The sequence below is a fragment of the Gracilinanus agilis genome, chromosome 2 (assembly GCF_016433145.1).
Source record: "Gracilinanus agilis isolate LMUSP501 chromosome 2, AgileGrace, whole genome shotgun sequence".
NCBI classification, from domain to species: Eukaryota; Metazoa; Chordata; class Mammalia; order Didelphimorphia; family Didelphidae; genus Gracilinanus; species Gracilinanus agilis.
The window spans coordinates 255,345,948-255,367,777 of NC_058131.1; the positions used below are offsets into that span (position 1 = coordinate 255,345,948).

The 21,830-nt window shown below is 33.2% G+C and overlaps 1 protein-coding gene across 1 annotated transcript in view; it reads right to left on the reverse strand.

Moving 5' to 3' along the window:
- The window catches only part of LOC123233566 (serine/threonine-protein phosphatase 4 regulatory subunit 1-like), a 65,098-nt gene that overhangs the window by 6,525 nt on the left and 36,743 nt on the right, over positions 1 to 21,830 (reverse strand). Inside the window, exons 9-20 of the mRNA XM_044659636.1 lie at positions 20,994 to 21,101; positions 20,163 to 20,228; positions 19,412 to 19,570; positions 17,903 to 18,075; positions 15,996 to 16,450; positions 13,043 to 13,204; positions 11,026 to 11,261; positions 7,924 to 8,019; positions 6,901 to 7,086; positions 6,525 to 6,686; positions 5,597 to 5,697; positions 984 to 1,104 (exon numbers count right to left, since the gene is read on the reverse strand). Coding sequence (XP_044515571.1) covers positions 984 to 1,104; positions 5,597 to 5,697; positions 6,525 to 6,686; positions 6,901 to 7,086; positions 7,924 to 8,019; positions 11,026 to 11,261; positions 13,043 to 13,204; positions 15,996 to 16,450; positions 17,903 to 18,075; positions 19,412 to 19,570; positions 20,163 to 20,228; positions 20,994 to 21,101 — 2,025 coding nt within the window. The remainder of the gene's footprint in view (positions 1 to 983; positions 1,105 to 5,596; positions 5,698 to 6,524; positions 6,687 to 6,900; positions 7,087 to 7,923; positions 8,020 to 11,025; positions 11,262 to 13,042; positions 13,205 to 15,995; positions 16,451 to 17,902; positions 18,076 to 19,411; positions 19,571 to 20,162; positions 20,229 to 20,993; positions 21,102 to 21,830) is intronic.

Genomic DNA, 21,830 nt, shown 5'->3' on the forward strand with positions numbered 1-21,830 from the left:
AAAAAAAATAGAAGAAAATGTGAGATATCATCAGAAAAACAAGTAACCTAGAAAATGAATCAAGAGTTAACATGAGAATTATTGGGCTATCTAAAGGCCATGATCAAAAAAAAAGCAGGGAGGGGAGATGCCCAGACATCATATTTCAAGAAATTATAAAGGAAACTGCCCAAATATTTTAGAACCAGAGGACAAAATAGAAATTGAAATAATCCACTGATCACCTCCTGAAAGATACCAAAATGAAAAATCCCAGGAATATTATACCCAAATTCCAGAACTCCAAGGTCAAGGAGAAAATCCTGCAAAAAACCAGAAAGAAACGATTCAAATACTGTGCAGCCAGTCAGGATCACACAAGACTTGGCACCTTACCCCTAAAAGGAGCAAAGGACTTAGAATTTGATATTCAGGAAAGCAAAGGAATTAGAGATGCAACCAAGAATAATCTAACAAGCAAAACTGAGTATATAATCCTACAGAAGGAAAAAAAGATATTTAATGAAATTGAAGACTTCCAAGTACTCCTGAAGAAAAAGATCAAAGCAATAGCAACTAAAAGGATAAGACTAGATCCATTTCAACTTTTTTCTTTCTCCCACATTACCATTATGCAGTAGAGGTTGGAATGAAGACCAAGACATAATAATAATAGGTAACATATATCATTTTAAGGTTTTTAAAGTTTTATATATAATTTCATTTGATCCTCACAACAATCCTGGAAGATAGGTGCTATTATCATCCCTCTTCTACAGATGAATAAATTGAGACAGGGAATTAAGTGACTTATCCAGCATCATACAACTATTTAAGTGTCAGAGGATGGATTCAAATTCAGCACTCTATGAACCTAGTTGTAATCTCTCTCTCTCTCTCTCTCTCTCTCTCTCTCTCTCTCTCTCTCTCTCTCTCTCTCTCTCTCTCTCTCTCTCTCTCTCACCCCCCTACTCCCCCACTCCCACTCCGCCCATTCCCCTTACTAGCTTAAAGGAGATCCACCGAACTTCAGAAACTTTATCTGCACACAGTTTTAGTGCAATATGCATTAGATAGTCATAAACATCATTAGGGCTGTAGAGTTCCAAAATCAGGATCAGTTGTCTAAAAAAAAACAAACAAACCAAACAGAAAAACCAATTATCTTTAAAGAAAGCACATTCACTTCACTTATTATTTATTCCCTGTTCCTTCAAACAAGCCGGGGAAAGGGGAGGAAACTGAAATAATTTAAAACCATTAAAAAATTGAACAGGTAGTCCTAAAAATCTTCCATGCCAAAGGGAAATTAAATTAATTCCTCAATTAAAGGCAAAATCAATGAAATTTCACTATACCATTGATGTTCTTTCAAATGCAAATCAAAGCCCCATTCTTATGCTTTCCCATGTATGGCTAAGTATACAAAGGTTAAGAAGATTAAATAAAAAAAACAAAAAAATTTGTTACTAATGCTTAGAAACAAAGCTAAGAAAATCTACTCACTCCTCACAAAAAGAAGTGTTTATATAATAATAGCAATATTATAAAGACAAAAATCTTTGAAATACTTAAGAATTCTGATTAACACAATGGCCAACCATAATTCCAGAGGAAACAAAGTGAAATGTGTAATCCACTTCCTGTCATAGAAGTGAACACACACACACACACACACACACACACACACAGGAATAAGAATGTGTATTTGAAAATATAAATCCCTCTGAATGGTTACAATATCAGAAGATGCAGAATACCATGGACATATAAGATGTTTAATCAACATATACTATTACAAATAACAATTCTGGACAACAATCTCCAGTATCAGGAAGAGAAAAAAGATTTCACATTTATAATTTAGTTTCTTTAAAAATCACAAAGGATGTTGTGACCAGAGACCACATGGTATGAAAAATTCAAAATTATAGGAGGCAAAACAATCATAACAAAGAGAAGTAACCATTTAATGAAGTGCTGCTAAAGAAAAGCTACATTAAAATTATGAAATTTAGTGGTAATACTAGAGGTCATGGAGTTTTCATAACATTTGTAGCTATCTTTTTCAGATTTCTGTTCTAAGAACATTATGCTAAAAACATGATTTGGAAATTAAACCCAATCTGAAATCCAGCAAACTGATTAAAGATCATTGTAAAATCAAGTAATTTATTTTGGAACTAGTAAACTGTTCCCTAGAACAAACTATCCTGAACAGAAGAAACTTGAGGATTTGACAGCAAAGACTTGTGTTTTTCTTATCTGCAACTAGAAATCTCACAAGGATTAAGATATTTAAATGCATCAAAACTTAATGAAGGGGCAGCTGGGTAGCTTAGTGGAGTGAGAGTCGGGCCTAGAGACAGGAGGTCCTAGGTTCAAACCCGGCCTCAGCCACTTCCCAGCTGTGTGACCCTGGGCAAGTCACTTGACCCCCATTGCCCACCCTTACCACTCTTCCACCTATGAGAAAATACACCGAAGTACAAGGGTTTAAAAAAAAAAAAAAAAAAAAACAATGAAAACTAGAAGAAACCATCATCTTTGGAAAGTATACAAATCAAAGAGAATTCTTTAAGGCACTCATGTCCCATACCATTAGAACCAGTGGAGGTCTTTCGAAAGTCATTTTTATGCTGTAAATGCTCAAAATAGAAGTAGTGGGTAGAAAGTGCTGGGTATGGAGACAGGAAGATATGAGTTCAAATACTACCTCAGACAACTCCTAGCTCTGTGACTCTGGGCAAGTTTACTTCAATCTGTTTGCTTCAGTTTCCTCGTCTATAAAATGAGTTTGAGAAGGAAATGGCAAACCGCTGCAGTACCTTTGCCAAGAAAACCCCAAAAATGGGCCACAAGGAAATGGAAAAGACATTAAAAAAAAAAAAAAAAAGACTAAGCTACTCAAAACAGTAACTTCATTAATTCTTCTAGTGGCAATTGAGTAAGTCATTGTGGCAAATACCTCTATATGTTTACATTATGCTTTATCTTTCTAACACATCATCATCATCATCATCATCATCATCATCATCATCATCATCATCATCATCATCATCATCATCATTTTAAGTAAATACTGTATCTAGTACAAAGGTCAAACACCCTGTGGAAATTAAATGACAACCCATTCTTCAAGTATAAAGAAATAATTTCCTTCACATTATTAATAAAGAAATATAAGGACAAATAGGATTTGTTTGATTCATAAAGGGAGCTTTGTAATGAAAAGTTCTAGTATTTAATAAAGTAAACTAACTTAAGCTTCATTTCCAGTATCCAAACACTTATCAAGCAACTTTGACAATAAGAATTTATCTTATTGCTCAATTCTTTAATTTTTATTTAATGGCCACTACTACAATTTCATCACTTTAATGAACTCTTAGTTCTGACATGAAGATCAGCACGATAGTTTTGGAAAATGGTCTTAGAGATGCTAAAAAATTAAGAGATTTAAGCCAGTTCCTAGTTTAAACTTCTTAATAAAAACTTGTATAACTACTTTCCTAAGAAAACCACTTACTGTTGAGAAGACATAAGTTGTAAAATTACTGAAAACAATGGATGAAATCTGGCCTCAGACACTTCCTAGGTGTATGACTCTGAGCAAATCATTTAACCCCAATTGCTTAGCCCTTACCACTCTTCTGCTTTGGAATTAATACTTAGCTAAAACAGAAGATAAAGCTTTAAAAAAAAGAGACCAAAGGAGGAAATATTTTTACTCTATCATACCTTGAACTAGAAAGTCAAACACTGAAGTGAGGCTGAAATACTTTGGTAAGTTAAGCACTTAAGATTAGCTATCAGTATGACTCATTCCCTGAGAAGGTACAGAAAAATCAGACCAGGGCTAAGACACTTCCCTTGCACACATATTTGGTCCTGTTATTTCTCTTATATATAGAATGGCAACTTTCTGTAGTCCTGGCTCCTGAATGGGTAATTGCAAACTGCTTAAATCACTTTAATTGGGCCTTGATTCAAGGACCTGTTATAAGTTTATTTTTCCTTACATTTTTTGCACATACGATTTTGACATTTTACATTTCATTCACAAGTTAATTTTTTTTCCTCTTTTATTTGGATTTTATTCTTTTTTATTTTCTTTTGCCAATTGATTTCATAAAACCCCGTGACTCAGCCATGTATCCTTAGCTGACCTGGGGTACCTTCTTCAGGGGAGAATGTGTTATTTGGAGTTTTCCTCAGAGGGGTGTAAGTTTTATAATCATAATGTCTGCATTATAATCTATAATGAAAAATTTTAACTCTTTTAAGAGTAATTTCAGGGGGGAATGTATAATTCTCAGAAGGAAATGTATGTTTTATAATCTATAATGTAAAGTTTAAATTCTTTGAGAGTAATTTTAGGATAAGAAATTTGTCATCTCCCCAAAATCCAGACAACGAACCTGTTTGGAGAAGGGACCATGAAGATGCCTGAAGAGCCTTCACTGGATCATGAAGATCCAAAATAAACTTTGGGGTGCAGTTGATTGTACTATGGGGAGTTGAATGCATTCGTTTTGAATGTACACTCTTATGCCAATAGGGGACTGCCCCAATTGGCTTTTTGTCAATGCGGCTAGTTTTTATCCCCTTTTCTTTTATCCCCAAATTTCTGTAATTTAAAAGATATGTTTACAAGTGCATTCAAGGAGACCAGTCTCTTTCTACTCTCAGGGGGGAATGTGTTAGTGGAAATTTGGGGTTTATTTGAGCCTTAAATATTTAGATATATGACATAAACTTCCTGTGGATGTTTAGGGGACTTGGAAACTACATTTCCCATGATTTCTCTTGTAATACAGGTAGACAAGAAGTGTGATTATGTAGACAAACAGTATAAGTACTCCTGATGTCACTGGGGGAGGTGAGCAGAAGGTATGGCAGGGGATTTGAATTAGATCTTAGCAGGCGCGTGGTCTTCTTTATTTGTCCAATATGGCATTAATTAAAATAGTAATACTTCTATTTACATCCGTCTATATCCATTTTAATCATAACACTGCGTAATGAGAGATAGGACTCATTGGGAAAGACCTTAATGCTGGGAAAAATTGAAAGCAAAAACAGAAGGGGATGGCAGAAGTTGAGATGGATAGTGCCATGGAAACAACAAATGTGAACTTGAACAAACTCTGAAAGATGGAGGAATAGGAGGGCATGATGAATGTAGTCAGTGGGATCATGAAGAGCTGGACACAAATGAACCACTGAAAAGTTTGGAAGTGGACAAAATAACTACCTTCAAGTATTCAAACAGCCAGCATGTGAAACAGGGAGAGGACTTGTTCTGATTGGCCTGAGAGAATAAAACTACAAGCAAAGGATGAAAGTTGAAGAGAAGCAGATTTAGTCTTAACTTTAAGTGAAAACTTCCTAATGATAAGAACTATCCAAAAGTATAAAGGGTTGCCCTAAGAGGTAATGAATGAGTTGTTCCTGCAATACAGTCTATAAGCAAAGGTAAGATCTCTGGTCAAGCATGGGTGTATAAGAGATTCTTGTGAAGGTATGTGGTTAAACATAAAATTCTATGATTCTGTGAAAATTAAGCATTCAAATTCAATTTACCTTTTCAGAGCCATCAACAATTTTTACTTACTCTGCTAATTCATATCGAAACCTCCAATTCCTACTATTGTCAGTAACTACAAACTCTTGAAGTTGGTAAAGATACTCTCTCCTCTTGTCTGCATGAAGCAACTTAAAAAAAAAAAAAGACGATAATGTTTCTGAAACCATTATTATAAGCTTAGGCATAAATCTCTAAGTTCCTTAGGGACAAAATTTTTTATTTCCATTTTAACTTACAAATTACAGCAATAGTGAATAAATATTATTAACTAACTACTACTACACTTTTGAATACATTCTATTCTTTTAACACATGGAATTTAAAAGTTGGAAGGACATTTAGATAATCTGAATCTATCATATATATATATAAATCATATAATGAATCTATCATTTTACAAATAAGAAAATTAAGGCCAATAAAGATTATGTGATTTACTGAAGATTGAATACATAATTAGTAAAGTCAGAAACTATTGATTATATTAATTATTGATATAATTACCTTATTGATTTGATTCTAAATCTAATGTATCTTCTTCATTATGTCACACTGATTTTTGTGAAGGTGACAGATAATGCCTAAACTATATTAAAACATTCCTATGAATATTCCTCTTAAGCTTATATAGAATAATAAAGTTTACACTAAAGACTATTTAATAATATAGACTCAGAATAATTTTTTTTTACTGAGTCTAAGTCTATTTACAAAATAACAAATTATCTTTGAAAAATATCTTTTTATTTTTAAGTAAGAAGAACTGGAATAAGAGCGAGAAGGTATGTGTTCTACATAGGGCTATGCCACTAGATAGTAAATATAGGCAAGTTATTTAACCTCTCTAGATTTGTTTCTTCACCTATGAAGAAAAAAATTTAACTATTTGGTGAAATAAAATCTATTTGACATTATATGTAGAAACTTCAAAAATAAAAAATAAATTTCCTCCTACCTTTAGAAAATCATAGAGATGTTTAAGAACTCCAATGCGTACTTCATCTAAATCCTTTAAGAATCCATTAAATATTGGCACCAAATCAGCAGCTGTTAACTGATCTCCAAGAATTACAGCTAGCTCATGAATTGAAAAAGCTAGTGTTCGGCGTACCTTCCACTATCCATAGGGAACAGAAGTAATAAAATAAATATCAAATGTACTCTTAAAATCTAACTAATTATATCCTTGAGACAAAATTAAATAGTACACTGAGTTTATATGCGAATGCATAATTTGTTAGAATATATCAACACATTAATTTTATCTTTACATAAAGTACTTTAACTGAAAATGCAATATCTGTATGTTTTTCTGAAAATGCTACATTTACCTGTACATCTGATGCCAATGTTTCATATGTATCTTTCAGGCAATGCCAGTTCTGCCTCCCCAACGTTAAAGCCACACCAGGAAGACTATACGCACAATGTTTGGCTATATCAGTATCAACAGTCTGAGCTCTGGCTGGATCAGTCATTGATAAGTACTGGTCTAATAAGGGCTGAGGGATTATATCCTAGTAAATGAGAGTAAAAAATGCTTACAAAGAATATCCCACAACTGGTTTTAAAATATTAAACATCATAAATAATTCATAATATGGAAATGAGGCCAACTGAAGGAAATTTCATTGGAACAAAAAGACTTACTTTTCTATGGCTTAGTTAATCCTATGCTAGATAGGTCGCTAATTTATTATGGTTTGGTCAATAAGTCAAGATCAATGGATCAGTAATTTTTATTCTTATTTAAGCTAGTAGATCTTCTAAAAAGCATATAAGTAGTACAATAACTGATTAGGTTTAATTTAGATCAATTCACTTCATACTATATATAACCTATGTCTTCTACTTTCTTTTTAAATGATCAGATTTTAACATAGTACTTTACACATGAGTGATCAATAAATACTGCTAAATAGCAACTTATCATCATGGAGAGATAACATTCTCTTTATCTGTATCACCATCAAAACAACTGAATGACCCTAATATAAAATCAATTATGGAATAAATTAATACAAGAACTCAGCCCAGAAGACAGACTAGCCAATCACAAGTCAGTAGGACAGTCAGTTTTAAATGATCTGGAGAGAAAGCAGGAAAAAATTTAAGAATGTTATCAAACTGACTTTACTTATATTCTTTTTGCTTACTAAAAGAGTCTGGTGGATTCTGCACATCATTTTCTTTATCAAGACTTATCAAGACAAGTTGAGTGTACAAACCAAGCAGGGTAAGAAATGTTAGTTGAATAATAATATTAAATTTAAGAATAAGTACAAAACCTCTAGGAAATTTAAATATAAACTCTATTTTTTCATCTTGAAGCACATAGGTAATAATTTACTAACCTGTAACTTAGATTTATCATCTTCAAATGGGGTATGTTCAGATCTTTGTTCTTTTTGCAAATGTTCACTGGTTCCATTAAGATGTTTTTCAGAATCCTAAAAAGTTAAACTTGAATGTTACCCATATGCCTTAAGAAAAAAAAACTATGCCTCCATTAATAGGGCTTTAATGATGACATGAAATAGTACACCCTCCCCCCAAATTAATGACTTTAAGAGTATCATTTGATAATCCATGACACCTCTTAGAAGATATATTTACAGAGCTGGATCCAGCACATCTTTGACTATCCATAGGGAAACAAAAGTAATAAAATGAATATCAATCAAATAAACCCTAAAATCTAACTTAAGTTACATTCTTATAGCAAAACTAAAGAGAATGCTCAGCTTATATATTGAATAGTTTTTCACAACATATAAATTCACATTAATTTTATATGCAAGTTAACCATAAAAGTAAGTAATTTAGTTGACTGTTATTTCTTAATACTGTGAAAAGGTCTACATCAAGATGAATAATGCACTAAAAATCTTTGTCATAAGGGTTTTAAGAACTACTTGAGGCCTAAAATTAATCATTATGACTAGGAAATGGTCTAGGAAAGGAAGAAGAGAAACAAAATAATTATATATAATAGTGCAAGTGGTAAAAGTTATCTATACTTGATCTAGATAAAAGATATAGAAAGAGTACATTTTAATTTTAGTTCAAATGGTATGTGATTAAAGTGTGTTGTATACTTGGTATTGGTTACACACACAAAAGTATGTATTTGCACACCCTCCTATGAATGTACACTTAGAATATAAATCTTTGTTATGTTAACAACACCTGTAAGAACTAGAGTGGCAATACTGATCTTTGAAAATGCATTAACTCAAATGACCTTCTCTTTCAAATAGTAATAAATTTCTTATTTACATTCGAAATGTCATACTCTCATAGCATAATGAATCCTGCCCAAAGCAGCTCAAAATATGCTTAATGAAACTGTTACTATACTCATGATGCTGTTTTTCTCAAGTATGATATAAGCATCATGACAATAAGGGGGGGGGCTAGTTTTTTCCTTTCTATCTCTAGCCTAACAGTGCTTGTGGGATAGTAAACAAATTGAATTGTTTCATTTTTTTTTAAACCCTTAACTTCCATCTTGGAGTCAATACTGTGTATTGGTTACAAGGCAGAAGAGTGGTAAGGGTAGGCAATGGGGGTCAAGTGACTTGCCCAGGGTCATACAGCTAGGAAGCACCTGAGGCCATATTTGAACCCAGGACCTCCTGTCTCTGAGCCTGGCTCTCCATCCACTGAGCCACCCAGCTGCCTCCTGTTTCATTTATTTTGAATCATAATGAAAACCTTCAACCCTTCCAGGGTTTCTTGATGAGATGTTTCCAAATGGCTAATTGGGTAAAAAATATTTTGAAGTGATAGCTGAAGTTCTAGTTCTCTCTAGGATTAATAAGAACCAAAATCTGCCATTCAAGAGTTATTCTTCATTCTAGAATGAAAAGGAAAACTTAAAATATGCTATAACTATTATAGTATCACATTCTTGTGACCTATTAAGAAATAAATACAGGCAATTGAAATAAATGTTTTAAAAACTCTCCCCCAGAAAGTATTTTGCAATCATACTACTATAATAATTATTATCCTTAGGAAAAATATATCACTAACCAGGCCAGAAGAATTTTTTAAAACAGTTTAAAATTTTCTAACAAGCTGACTCAGGAACCCAATTACTTTATGTCATAACACTAAGTTTCTTTCAGGTACTAAATGTTTTTAAAGATAATTAGCTAAAAAAAAAAGTTTTAAAAATGATTAGTTAATTTTTTGGAGGAAACAGTCATTTAAAAATTTCCATATGTGATAAAAAGCCTGAATACTTATTATTTTCTGGCCAGATAAATGCAGAAAGAAACTTTACATTATAAAGATTATATTTTTGTCATTATAGCTAATCCTATCCTAATAAATGGGCTTTTCTGTGTCTATTTCTTTGAAATGTTAACCTTAAGCTGTGATCCTGAAACCACAATCTCAAAACAATCAAGGACTTTTAAAAGAATATTTGTGTGCTTTATAAAAGGATCAATTTTCAGAAGTTTTCTTTTTAAAAAGTCAAAAAATTTTAGGATAACAGGTACAAAAACAAGAAAAGTAGATCACATATCACTAATGTAAAGTAACTAACTGAATAAACATGATAAAAATTGGAATACTGGACCCATAAACCAATGGTTCATCTATAAAGATATATTTATAGAATGCCCTCTTTGGCATAAATTAGTGGAAGTCACATAACCACATTCTAACAAGTGGCTAAAAACTAATTTAGGGTCTAAGTATAAGACTAGAAATTTACAAATGTTTGTTGAAATGAATTGGCTTTTTTATTCTACTGTAGTTAAGATTTTGAGATGTCCCTTTTCCCTACTAATGCAGTAAATATCCTGGATCAGACTAATAATTTGAGTGGAGCTTATGGGGACCTAAGAAGTAACAAGGGTCTATCTCTTCATACCAAGAGAACACTTGGAAAAGCACTGGCCAAGTAAAGGTTCAGAGTTCAAGGTGTGGATGATAACTATTTCTCACTGAAATCTTTTCTCTATGAAAACATGTATGATTCTTTAAGTTTTCACCAATATTATTGAACTAGTTAGGTATTAGAACATTGCTAAAATTACTCTGAGGGAATGCACCTACTATTATTATTAAAATACACTAAAAGTTGCTAGCTGTGACTTGTGACTTAGGTGGTCAGCTTCCTTAAAAAACAAAAAAAAAAAACAAAAACAAGTGTTCAAATCAAGTTTGGAGAAGAAAAGTTTTTTGTAACTTACCTCTTTAGCTCTTGTTTTGGAACATATTCATGGTTTTATCTAGCAACAGATTATTTAGTTATCCTAAAAATGCCTTCAACAATAAAGTTATCCTAAAAATGACCTCAAACAATAAAAAAAAGACTATTTAGATAAATCCTAAAAATGATCTCAACAATAAAAATATTACCATTTTCTAAATGAGTTATTAATGTAATGCAGATTTATGATTTCTCTTTATCACTCAGAGTAAGTATAGATACCTACTGTGCTCTGTATTACCCTGGCCACAAACAGCTCATCTTGGGATGATACAGAAGAGATAATGTTCTGATTTTCAGCAGAAGATCTAGGGTCTGAATTGGGTACTTCTTCATGGGACTTTTGTGCAGTTTTAGTTTCAGAATCACTTATGGAGTCAAGCTGGGCAGCTCTTAGTGCAGCTGATAACACCTGAACCTGAGCTGTAATACAGTAAGGATTTAAGAATTTGTTTTGTTGTTCTTTTTACTTTGGATTTCAGAAACAAATGTCTTACCTCATAACCAAAAGTATGAAATATATACATATATATATTTGAAATTTTGATGGAAAGAAGAATTCTAACTCCACTTTAGACCCTCCCAGCTTCTGAGAGGCAGGTGATGCGATGTTATCACTAGGAGTTCTCTCCATCCCTCTCTCTCTCTCTCTCTCTCTCTCTCTCTCTCTCTCTCTCTCTCTCTCTCTCTCTCTCTCCCTCTCTCCCTCTCTCCCTCTCTCTCCCTCTCTCCCTCTCTCCCTCTCTCCCTCTCTCTCTCTGGTGAATTATTCCTTTTTGGTAAAGCAGAAATGACATGCCATCACCTCTTCCATAATATATGATAATTCCTGCTGATGTCACACTTCACTGACAAAACATTTTCTTAGAATATCCCTGTGAAAATATTTATATATTATTATTCCCATTTAAAGATAAAGAATATGAGCCTCAAAAAGTTCAGTGACTTTGTCCACTGCAAGTAAAATTGAAATAATGACTATCTAACCACACACATATTTTGTTCAATGAAATCAAAATGTTTCACACAAGCTTCTATACAAACACACAAAAATTGTTTCCTAATTCTTCTAAAGTATGTTTAAAAACTTTATGCATTTTTTTGTCAAAATGTGTAGGGATAAGAACTAATAATAATATTGATTTCATTGGAAAAATGAACTCAATTAGATAATGACTTTCTACCATGAAGGTTGGCACCTTTTTTGCAACTGAGGCTATGAGAGTTGCCTAAGGCTGTGAGGGGACAAGTGACTTGCCCAAGCCATATACCCAGGATATGCCAAAGGCTATGATAACTCAGGTTATCCTAGTTCTTAGGCCAGCACTCTATCTACTAGAGTTGTTCAATAGTATAGTTATGTGAAAAGAACTTGTTTTCTTCTAAGTTTATTTAATAGTTCCAAAGATTTATAAATCAAAAATACATTTTCAATGACATTCTTTTAGTTAAAGGTGATATGCCACACATTCAGTCTATTTCCTTTATAAAGTGGAGGAAAGGGTAGAAATTTATATGTGGATTCTTATAATATCTCCCTAAAACCACACAAAAAACCTGTCCTCTTTCTACTTTAAGTTATTAGAGGGTTTTTTTTCCTTAGATCCAAACAAGAATACAAATACTAAATTATTTAGATAATAAGAGCAGTTTTAATAGTGAATATATAGACTGCAATATTTATTCACTAATTCTGACAATCATTCAGAAAAAGGAACATGAGTCAGCATTCTATAGTGGCATAAAGTACTAGGCTTACACATAGAGAAGCCCAAAGTTCTCATTCTAGTCCTGACATTTACTAGTTGTTTGACTATAGGCAAGTCATAAATGTCTCGAGCCACTGGTTTGTTTATTTGTAAAGAGGACAATAATATTCGTACTATCCAGCTCACATAACTACTGGTGAGGAAAAGCACTGTGTAAGTATAAATTACTATGTCAATGTGAATTTCTCTTATCTAGCTTCTCTTTATCAATGATCAACATACTATTAAAACTATAAGCTCTGTCAAATATATGCCCTTTTACACTTAAAACTGACTTCAGACTTTGAATGCATATACACTTTACTTTCACACATTCATACATAGATGCTTTCTAAGCAGTGACTATTCAAGAAAATTTCACCCCATCTGTACATTTGTACACACATACATAATACACAACATTCAAATAGGATGAAGAAAGATGTACTCACACATTCCATACAGACAGATTAAATCATAATTACTGACTTATACCTTGGACATCTGGATCATTCATCATATGTTCCTGTAAACTTTCCAATACTTTTTTAATTTCACTACTGGCAACACAGTTTTTACACACAGTGTCAGGTATACAGCATCCTTCTTCCTGCTGCTCAGTCTTGGTTTGAAGCAGTTCTAAATCCTGGCTGATATCTGGGAGAGGAGTGCGCCAGTAAAGAAAATTATTGAATATGTCCTCAGAACTTCCTGAATAAGCTCTCTTCAGTCCCTGGCAGTTGTTTACTTGACTATCATTAGCATCCTTGATTGCACAAGAACTGTCACTCTGGCAACTTTTAATCAACTCTTCTTCAGCACTAGCAGGGCAGGCCATTCTCTTTTCCATTCCACTTACGTGTGAACTTTCAATATGCAGGAAATTACTAGTTTCAATTGATGTGCCTTCGGTCAGTGGATCTGGTTTTGTGGGTTCAGAATTTCCTGAACTAGGAAAATGGAGGAAAGGGGGAAAAACAAACAGTTTAACACTGCAAAATACATGGCTCTGGTAGCATTGAGATATCTACTAAAGCAATTGTCTTCTTCCTCTTAGATCTCTTCCCCATTCCACTACTGGATCTCTTTGGGCTAGGAGGAAAGAGAAGACACATACCCTACCCCATCACCCTACTACACTCACATGCATACACATACACATATATAGATACTCAGTATTAAAGTTGAAACTTAAAATAGTTAATCTTGTTGTTAGGACCCACTGGTGAAAAAAAAATTAAGAGGTGAAAAGGGGTGAAAATTTTGCCCAAAATAATACTAGATTATCATTGCATTTAAATTATCCTATCCTCTCATTAGAGAATGAATGCAAGGAATAGTGGGTAGAATGCTGGACTTGCAGACAGGAAAAGCCAGGTACAAATTCCACCTTTAAAACTTTATAGAAACCGTGGGCAATGATTTAATCTCTCTCACTTCAGATAAATCCCCCAAACTTACAAAGTTACAGATTCATGATGATTTGAGGGAAGAATTTCCTCATCAATAAAATCACAGATCTTTGAAATGACATATCTATCCTAAATTAAATTACTAGAAAGGTGATTATGTCTTAACTTTTCTAAAGTTTACACTCACAGCCTATATCTATAACTCTAGGTGGTGAGTCATCTTATAAGGACTTGCCTATGTAATAAGAGTGATAAGAAATCAAGAATAAATCAATAACAGTCACCACCACTACTAGCAAAAAAACACAGTTCAAAGTATAACGATCCATCATCAGTAGATAAGCAGTCTGCTAAGTCATCTAATTAAAAATATCACCTTCGTACACAAAAGACAACTAATAATATATATTACAGTGTTCTGGAATATTNCTCTCTCTCTCTCTCTCTCTCTCTCTCTCTCTCTCTCTCTCTCTCTCTCTCTCTCTCTCTCCCTCTCTCCCTCTCTCCCTCTCTCTCCCTCTCTCCCTCTCTCCCTCTCTCCCTCTCTCTCTCTGGTGAATTATTCCTTTTTGGTAAAGCAGAAATGACATGCCATCACCTCTTCCATAATATATGATAATTCCTGCTGATGTCACACTTCACTGACAAAACATTTTCTTAGAATATCCCTGTGAAAATATTTATATATTATTATTCCCATTTAAAGATAAAGAATATGAGCCTCAAAAAGTTCAGTGACTTTGTCCACTGCAAGTAAAATTGAAATAATGACTATCTAACCACACACATATTTTGTTCAATGAAATCAAAATGTTTCACACAAGCTTCTATACAAACACACAAAAATTGTTTCCTAATTCTTCTAAAGTATGTTTAAAAACTTTATGCATTTTTTTGTCAAAATGTGTAGGGATAAGAACTAATAATAATATTGATTTCATTGGAAAAATGAACTCAATTAGATAATGACTTTCTACCATGAAGGTTGGCACCTTTTTTGCAACTGAGGCTATGAGAGTTGCCTAAGGCTGTGAGGGGACAAGTGACTTGCCCAAGCCATATACCCAGGATATGCCAAAGGCTATGATAACTCAGGTTATCCTAGTTCTTAGGCCAGCACTCTATCTACTAGAGTTGTTCAATAGTATAGTTATGTGAAAAGAACTTGTTTTCTTCTAAGTTTATTTAATAGTTCCAAAGATTTATAAATCAAAAATACATTTTCAATGACATTCTTTTAGTTAAAGGTGATATGCCACACATTCAGTCTATTTCCTTTATAAAGTGGAGGAAAGGGTAGAAATTTATATGTGGATTCTTATAATATCTCCCTAAAACCACACAAAAAACCTGTCCTCTTTCTACTTTAAGTTATTAGAGGGTTTTTTTTCCTTAGATCCAAACAAGAATACAAATACTAAATTATTTAGATAATAAGAGCAGTTTTAATAGTGAATATATAGACTGCAATATTTATTCACTAATTCTGACAATCATTCAGAAAAAGGAACATGAGTCAGCATTCTATAGTGGCATAAAGTACTAGGCTTACACATAGAGAAGCCCAAAGTTCTCATTCTAGTCCTGACATTTACTAGTTGTTTGACTATAGGCAAGTCATAAATGTCTCGAGCCACTGGTTTGTTTATTTGTAAAGAGGACAATAATATTCGTACTATCCAGCTCACATAACTACTGGTGAGGAAAAGCACTGTGTAAGTATAAATTACTATGTCAATGTGAATTTCTCTTATCTAGCTTCTCTTTATCAATGATCAACATACTATTAAAACTATAAGCTCTGTCAAATATATGCCCTTTTACACTTAAAACTGACTTCAGACTTTGAATGCATATACACTTTACTTTCACACATTCATACATAGATGCTTTCTAAGCAGTGACTATTCAAGAAAATTTCACCCCATCTGTACATTTGTACACACATACATAATACACAACATTCAAATAGGATGAAGAAAGATGTACTCACACATTCCATACAGACAGATTAAATCATAATTACTGACTTATACCTTGGACATCTGGATCATTCATCATATGTTCCTGTAAACTTTCCAATACTTTTTTAATTTCACTACTGGCAACACAGTTTTTACACACAGTGTCAGGTATACAGCATCCTTCTTCCTGCTGCTCAGTCTTGGTTTGAAGCAGTTCTAAATCCTGGCTGATATCTGGGAGAGGAGTGCGCCAGTAAAGAAAATTATTGAATATGTCCTCAGAACTTCCTGAATAAGCTCTCTTCAGTCCCTGGCAGTTGTTTACTTGACTATCATTAGCATCCTTGATTGCACAAGAACTGTCACTCTGGCAACTTTTAATCAACTCTTCTTCAGCACTAGCAGGGCAGGCCATTCTCTTTTCCATTCCACTTACGTGTGAACTTTCAATATGCAGGAAATTACTAGTTTCAATTGATGTGCCTTCGGTCAGTGGATCTGGTTTTGTGGGTTCAGAATTTCCTGAACTAGGAAAATGGAGGAAAGGGGGAAAAACAAACAGTTTAACACTGCAAAATACATGGCTCTGGTAGCATTGAGATATCTACTAAAGCAATTGTCTTCTTCCTCTTAGATCTCTTCCCCATTCCACTACTGGATCTCTTTGGGCTAGGAGGAAAGAGAAGACACATACCCTACCCCATCACCCTACTACACTCACATGCATACACATACACATATATAGATACTCAGTATTAAAGTTGAAACTTAAAATAGTTAATCTTGTTGTTAGGACCCACTGGTGAAAAAAAAATTAAGAGGTGAAAAGGGGTGAAAATTTTGCCCAAAATAATACTAGATTATCATTGCATTTAAATTATCCTATCCTCTCATTAGAGAATGAATGCAAGGAATAGTGGGTAGAATGCTGGACTTGCAGACAGGAAAAGCCAGGTACAAATTCCACCTTTAAAACTTTATAGAAACCGTGGGCAATGATTTAATCTCTCTCACTTCAGATAAATCCCCCAAACTTACAAAGTTACAGATTCATGATGATTTGAGGGAAGAATTTCCTCATCAATAAAATCACAGATCTTTGAAATGACATATCTATCCTAAATTAAATTACTAGAAAGGTGATTATGTCTTAACTTTTCTAAAGTTTACACTCACAGCCTATATCTATAACTCTAGGTGGTGAGTCATCTTATAAGGACTTGCCTATGTAATAAGAGTGATAAGAAATCAAGAATAAATCAATAACAGTCACCACCACTACTAGCAAAAAAACACAGTTCAAAGTATAACGATCCATCATCAGTAGATAAGCAGTCTGCTAAGTCATCTAATTAAAAATATCACCTTCGTACACAAAAGACAACTAATAATATATATTACAGTGTTCTGGAATATTTGGGGCACTTAGCATTGTGCTCATATTATTGATATAATTTCACATAATTATTAAAAGGCAAAGGGGAAAATAAGAGGTTTTTTTTCATGTTTCAAAATCCATCTCAATGAACATTTTAACTAAACTTATGACATTCAATCACTATCTTTAGTACAACAATCTTGTTTCAAAACTTCTACAATATTATTTTTTTATCAGATTGTGATTTCATTAGTGTAGCAAGCCTCAGGGAGGAACTTCCTCTACTAATGCTCCTACCATGCAATTAAGTCTTAATGAGTTGCCTGAAACATTAAGAGATGAAATGACTTGCTCAGGATCATACAACCAGTATGTGTCAGAAGTGGGATTTGGGAAAAAAAAACCCAACAACAACAAAAAAAACCCAACTTTTTTCCTGACTCTGGGGATAACTTTCCACAATGTCACATTGTATCTTACAATACTTCTTTATATAATCAAAACCTGAATCATCCATTTTACATATAATGTCATAGCTACTCTTAACTGTTTACATGAAAGTAAAACTTGAGGCCATAGTTGGTTTTTGCTTCAGGCTTACCAAGATGATGTAATATTGACACAACTGTCCATGGAGCCTGAAGTGGAAGTTATATCCTGTGCTGGTGGTCGGATACTTAGAGTTCCATCCTCTCGAATATAAAGACCAGCACTAGAAGGGTTTGCAAAGGTAGAAATAAATGGACCAAGAGACTGAAAAGCAGCCTGACGCACCTGTTAACAAGACAAAATGAGAAAACAAAACAAATGTGGACTCTTCTCCTTGTTGCATGCTAGGCATCTTTGCTCAGGGCTCCTGATTGCCAACAGAATCATTCAATTCAATTTAGCATCTTTTGCAAGGGGAGGGTAAGATCTTTAAGTTATTCACTATAAAAAAAGTGGTCTAATTCTTATTCCTTTGAGCACAAGGAAAAAACTGTAAGAATTTAATACCTTGATTTTCTCCTCCTACCCCCAATAAGATCTCTAACACAATAGCTATATTTATAGCATTTAACACTATTATAGTATATGATAGTTATCATATAGCTACATATCATATAACACATAACACTAATCTGTGATAAAAGAATTATATTAGTTTCTAATTACTATTTTCATTCCTTTTTGGAATTTATTTGTATAGTATCTTAAGAGCTAGAAAGGATCTTATAGATCAGTTTATTTAAACCTCCTATTTTTCAAGATGAGTGAACTAGGTTTGGGGAAATGATCTGCTTTGTCCTCAAATCACTTAATGGATGATAGAATCAGGACTAGATCTATGGTCTCCAGATCTAGTCTACTGGACATCTTGGAGAGATATACTGAAAGAGACATATCCACGCATGTACATGCATGCACATATAGACACACACACAGAAAAATGACACTGAAAGACACACATATAGGAGACATACAAATGGGGGAAATTATCTGCTTATGAACACATGGTTACTTCTGAATAAAAACTCTTTGGCTTTCAGCCATTTCCGGCATAAAAAAAGTCCTAAATTCCTTTACTGGTAAATGAATACATTAGTAACACTAAGCATACCATCACTCAAGGTGATAAGACTAAGATGTTCTATTGTTTTTTTCTATCGGTTTTCAAAATAAGAAATAAGAGCAAATTCTTGCCAAGAACATGTATATGTCATGCTGGGAATAAGATACACTAGAAAAACTAGAAGGAGGAAAAGCTTACTTTACAATGCTGAGTATTAAATTTACTTACAAGTTTTTACAAGGGAGCAAGTATTCCATCATACTCAAAAGGCTAATTTAAAATCAAATAGAAAGTAAATCCACAATAGGAGAGCCATCACCATTAAAGTAGAATCTTTTTTGGAGGAATGGAGAGGGAGAATGGGGAATAGGGAAAGAGACAGATGTTGCTGAAAGATGTAATGTTCAATTCTCCAAAATACAAAAGCCATAGATGGCCACGAAGTTGAAAGCCAAGTCGAAGACCTATACCTTCTGGTAGTTTTCAGATATGAAAGACAAAAAGTCAAATATTTATATCATGCATTAATCATATTAATTGGTACTTCCTTCAACTTACCCATCTACAAGGGTCACTGATAAGACTAATAAAGAGAGGAGATAGTTTGGTTCTCCGAACTTCAGATGAAGTGGTGTAGGACACAGCCATAAAGCATTCAGCACAAGCTTTCCGCATTCCCCAAACACTATCTGAGCAAAGTTCAAAAAACTTTGGGATCTGCCAAAATAAATAGAATAGAAATAATCAAACTTACTTTATTGCAAGAAATTGTTTACATTGATTTCTGCCTGTTTCCATGGAAATAATGCTCACAGAGAAATTCATAAGGTAGTCATTGTTATGCTTCATTCAATTATGCTGGATACAAAGATAACTTTCATACATTGTATTCACAATATTTAAAGTCAGAAAGGTAGGGTTATTTATTCTTTGATGTTAAAATATAAATAAACTTCTCAAGATAAAAAGAAAAAAAAATAGCATTAATTTGAAATGTGAAAGATTCCATTCACTCAATGTTAAATTTCAACAGGTAGTATATCTTTTGCTTTAAGTTCAATCAACTACCAAACATTTATTAGACACTTTTCTAAATGCTAGAGATACAATGACAAAGATAAGACTGTCTTTGCCAACAAGATGCATGTAGCTTACTTATCAGGAGGGAAATATTTATAAAAATATTAACTTTTCAAATTGAGAAATGAAAAATAAGTACTTAAAATTAAATGTTCATTCAAAATTAATGGAAAAATAAACATTGAATTTATTTCAAATCAGAAATTATTTTTATTTAAATGTCACTTACCAAAAATTTCTCTGTAGCTTCTTGTCCAACAGCATTACAGACATCCCCAAAATTTGTAGCACAGACCTAAGGTAAGGAAAAGGCATTACCTATTACTTTTAGCTAGCTGAAATTTACTTTCTTTGGCTCCTAAAAAACTGCAAACAGGTAAGCAGAAAGTACTATCCATAGGTACATAGTAGATGTTCCTAAATTTAACACTTCCCATCATTTGCCAAAAAAGGGGGCATCAAAGAATAAAACTTGTAAAAATATCATCTTATTTTCTCCATTAGTCTCATATGCATAAAATTTGCATTTCTATCAGTAATGACAAATTATATATCCCCTAGATTCCCTACAGAGGTGAATCTAATAGCCCTTCTCTATTAATAAGCATGGAAGTGTGCATGGAAGTAGATTTGAAGGGAGGAGGGAGATAGTCACAAAAAGAGGAAACTGGTTCAGGATCCAGAAAATAGACACAGTTTTCATGAAGAAGGTTAGAGTCTATGTGGTAAGAACACAGAAATATTTGCTAAAAAATTTCTAGGTATAGCATATGCTATTCTTGTCCATCATAAAATTCAGTGAATGCAATAAATACCTAACTCAAATCCCTTTCCACAAACTGTTTTCACTTTGCCCTCAAGCAATGATCTCATTATGTACATAAAATGACATCTTCCTATTTCTATTAACTTACAATGAAAACTAAGAAAATAAAGTTTATGCATTCTATTAAAGGATGAATCTATTTTCACACCAGATCATTTCCATACAGTCAAGAAATTGCAGAACAATTTAACTTGATATTCAATACATATGATTTTTGAAACTAGTTATTCTAACCTTCCGAACTTGGAAGAGTTTTCCATCACCACACAATTCACAAAATCGAGGAAGTAGCAGGCGTTCAACTGTGTTTTTGCTCAGCATTGAAGCCATTTTGCAGATTATCTATAAAAAGTGATTTAAAAAAACAAACACTTGAAATACCAATATATACCTATATGTACCCATAAATATTACAACTGTGACATTTTTTTAAATTATCAAATCAAACTTAAACTATGTTTTTTAAAAGAGCTAGAACAAATATTTTCTTAGAGATCATATAATACAAACATTTTATAGATGAGGAAACCAAGAACCAGAAAGGTTAGGTGACAGCCCAAGATTATACCAGCAGTTTTGTGGCAAAACAAGGATTTAAATCTTTCTTCTGACTCCAGACCCAGTCCTTTATTTTAACACTTCCAGTGTTCTACATGATGTCTGAACAAAGTAAAAAAAGACCGAACTTGTAATTTTTTTTAGCTTCATCACACTCCATCTTTAAATGCTGATATTTTTAAACAATTACATATTTATATCTTATGAGAGAAAAAGATTCAGATGAAAATGAAGGAAATGAATAATGTCTCTAGATTATATAAATGAGTACACTTACACTTTTTTAGAAATTAAAGAATACACATTTTCTAGCCTAAAAGTTTTCTGGTCTAGAATTGGCACAGTAAGTTATAAAAGAGCACTGGATTTAGAGTGAAATGACCTGGTTTTAAATTCCACTTCTCTTACTACTTGTGTGATGCTGGACTTGTGCTTAACTTCTCTCTGCTTCAGCTTCCTAAGAGAGCTGAAGTAGATAATATCTACGGTATCTTTTAGCGCTAAATCCTATCA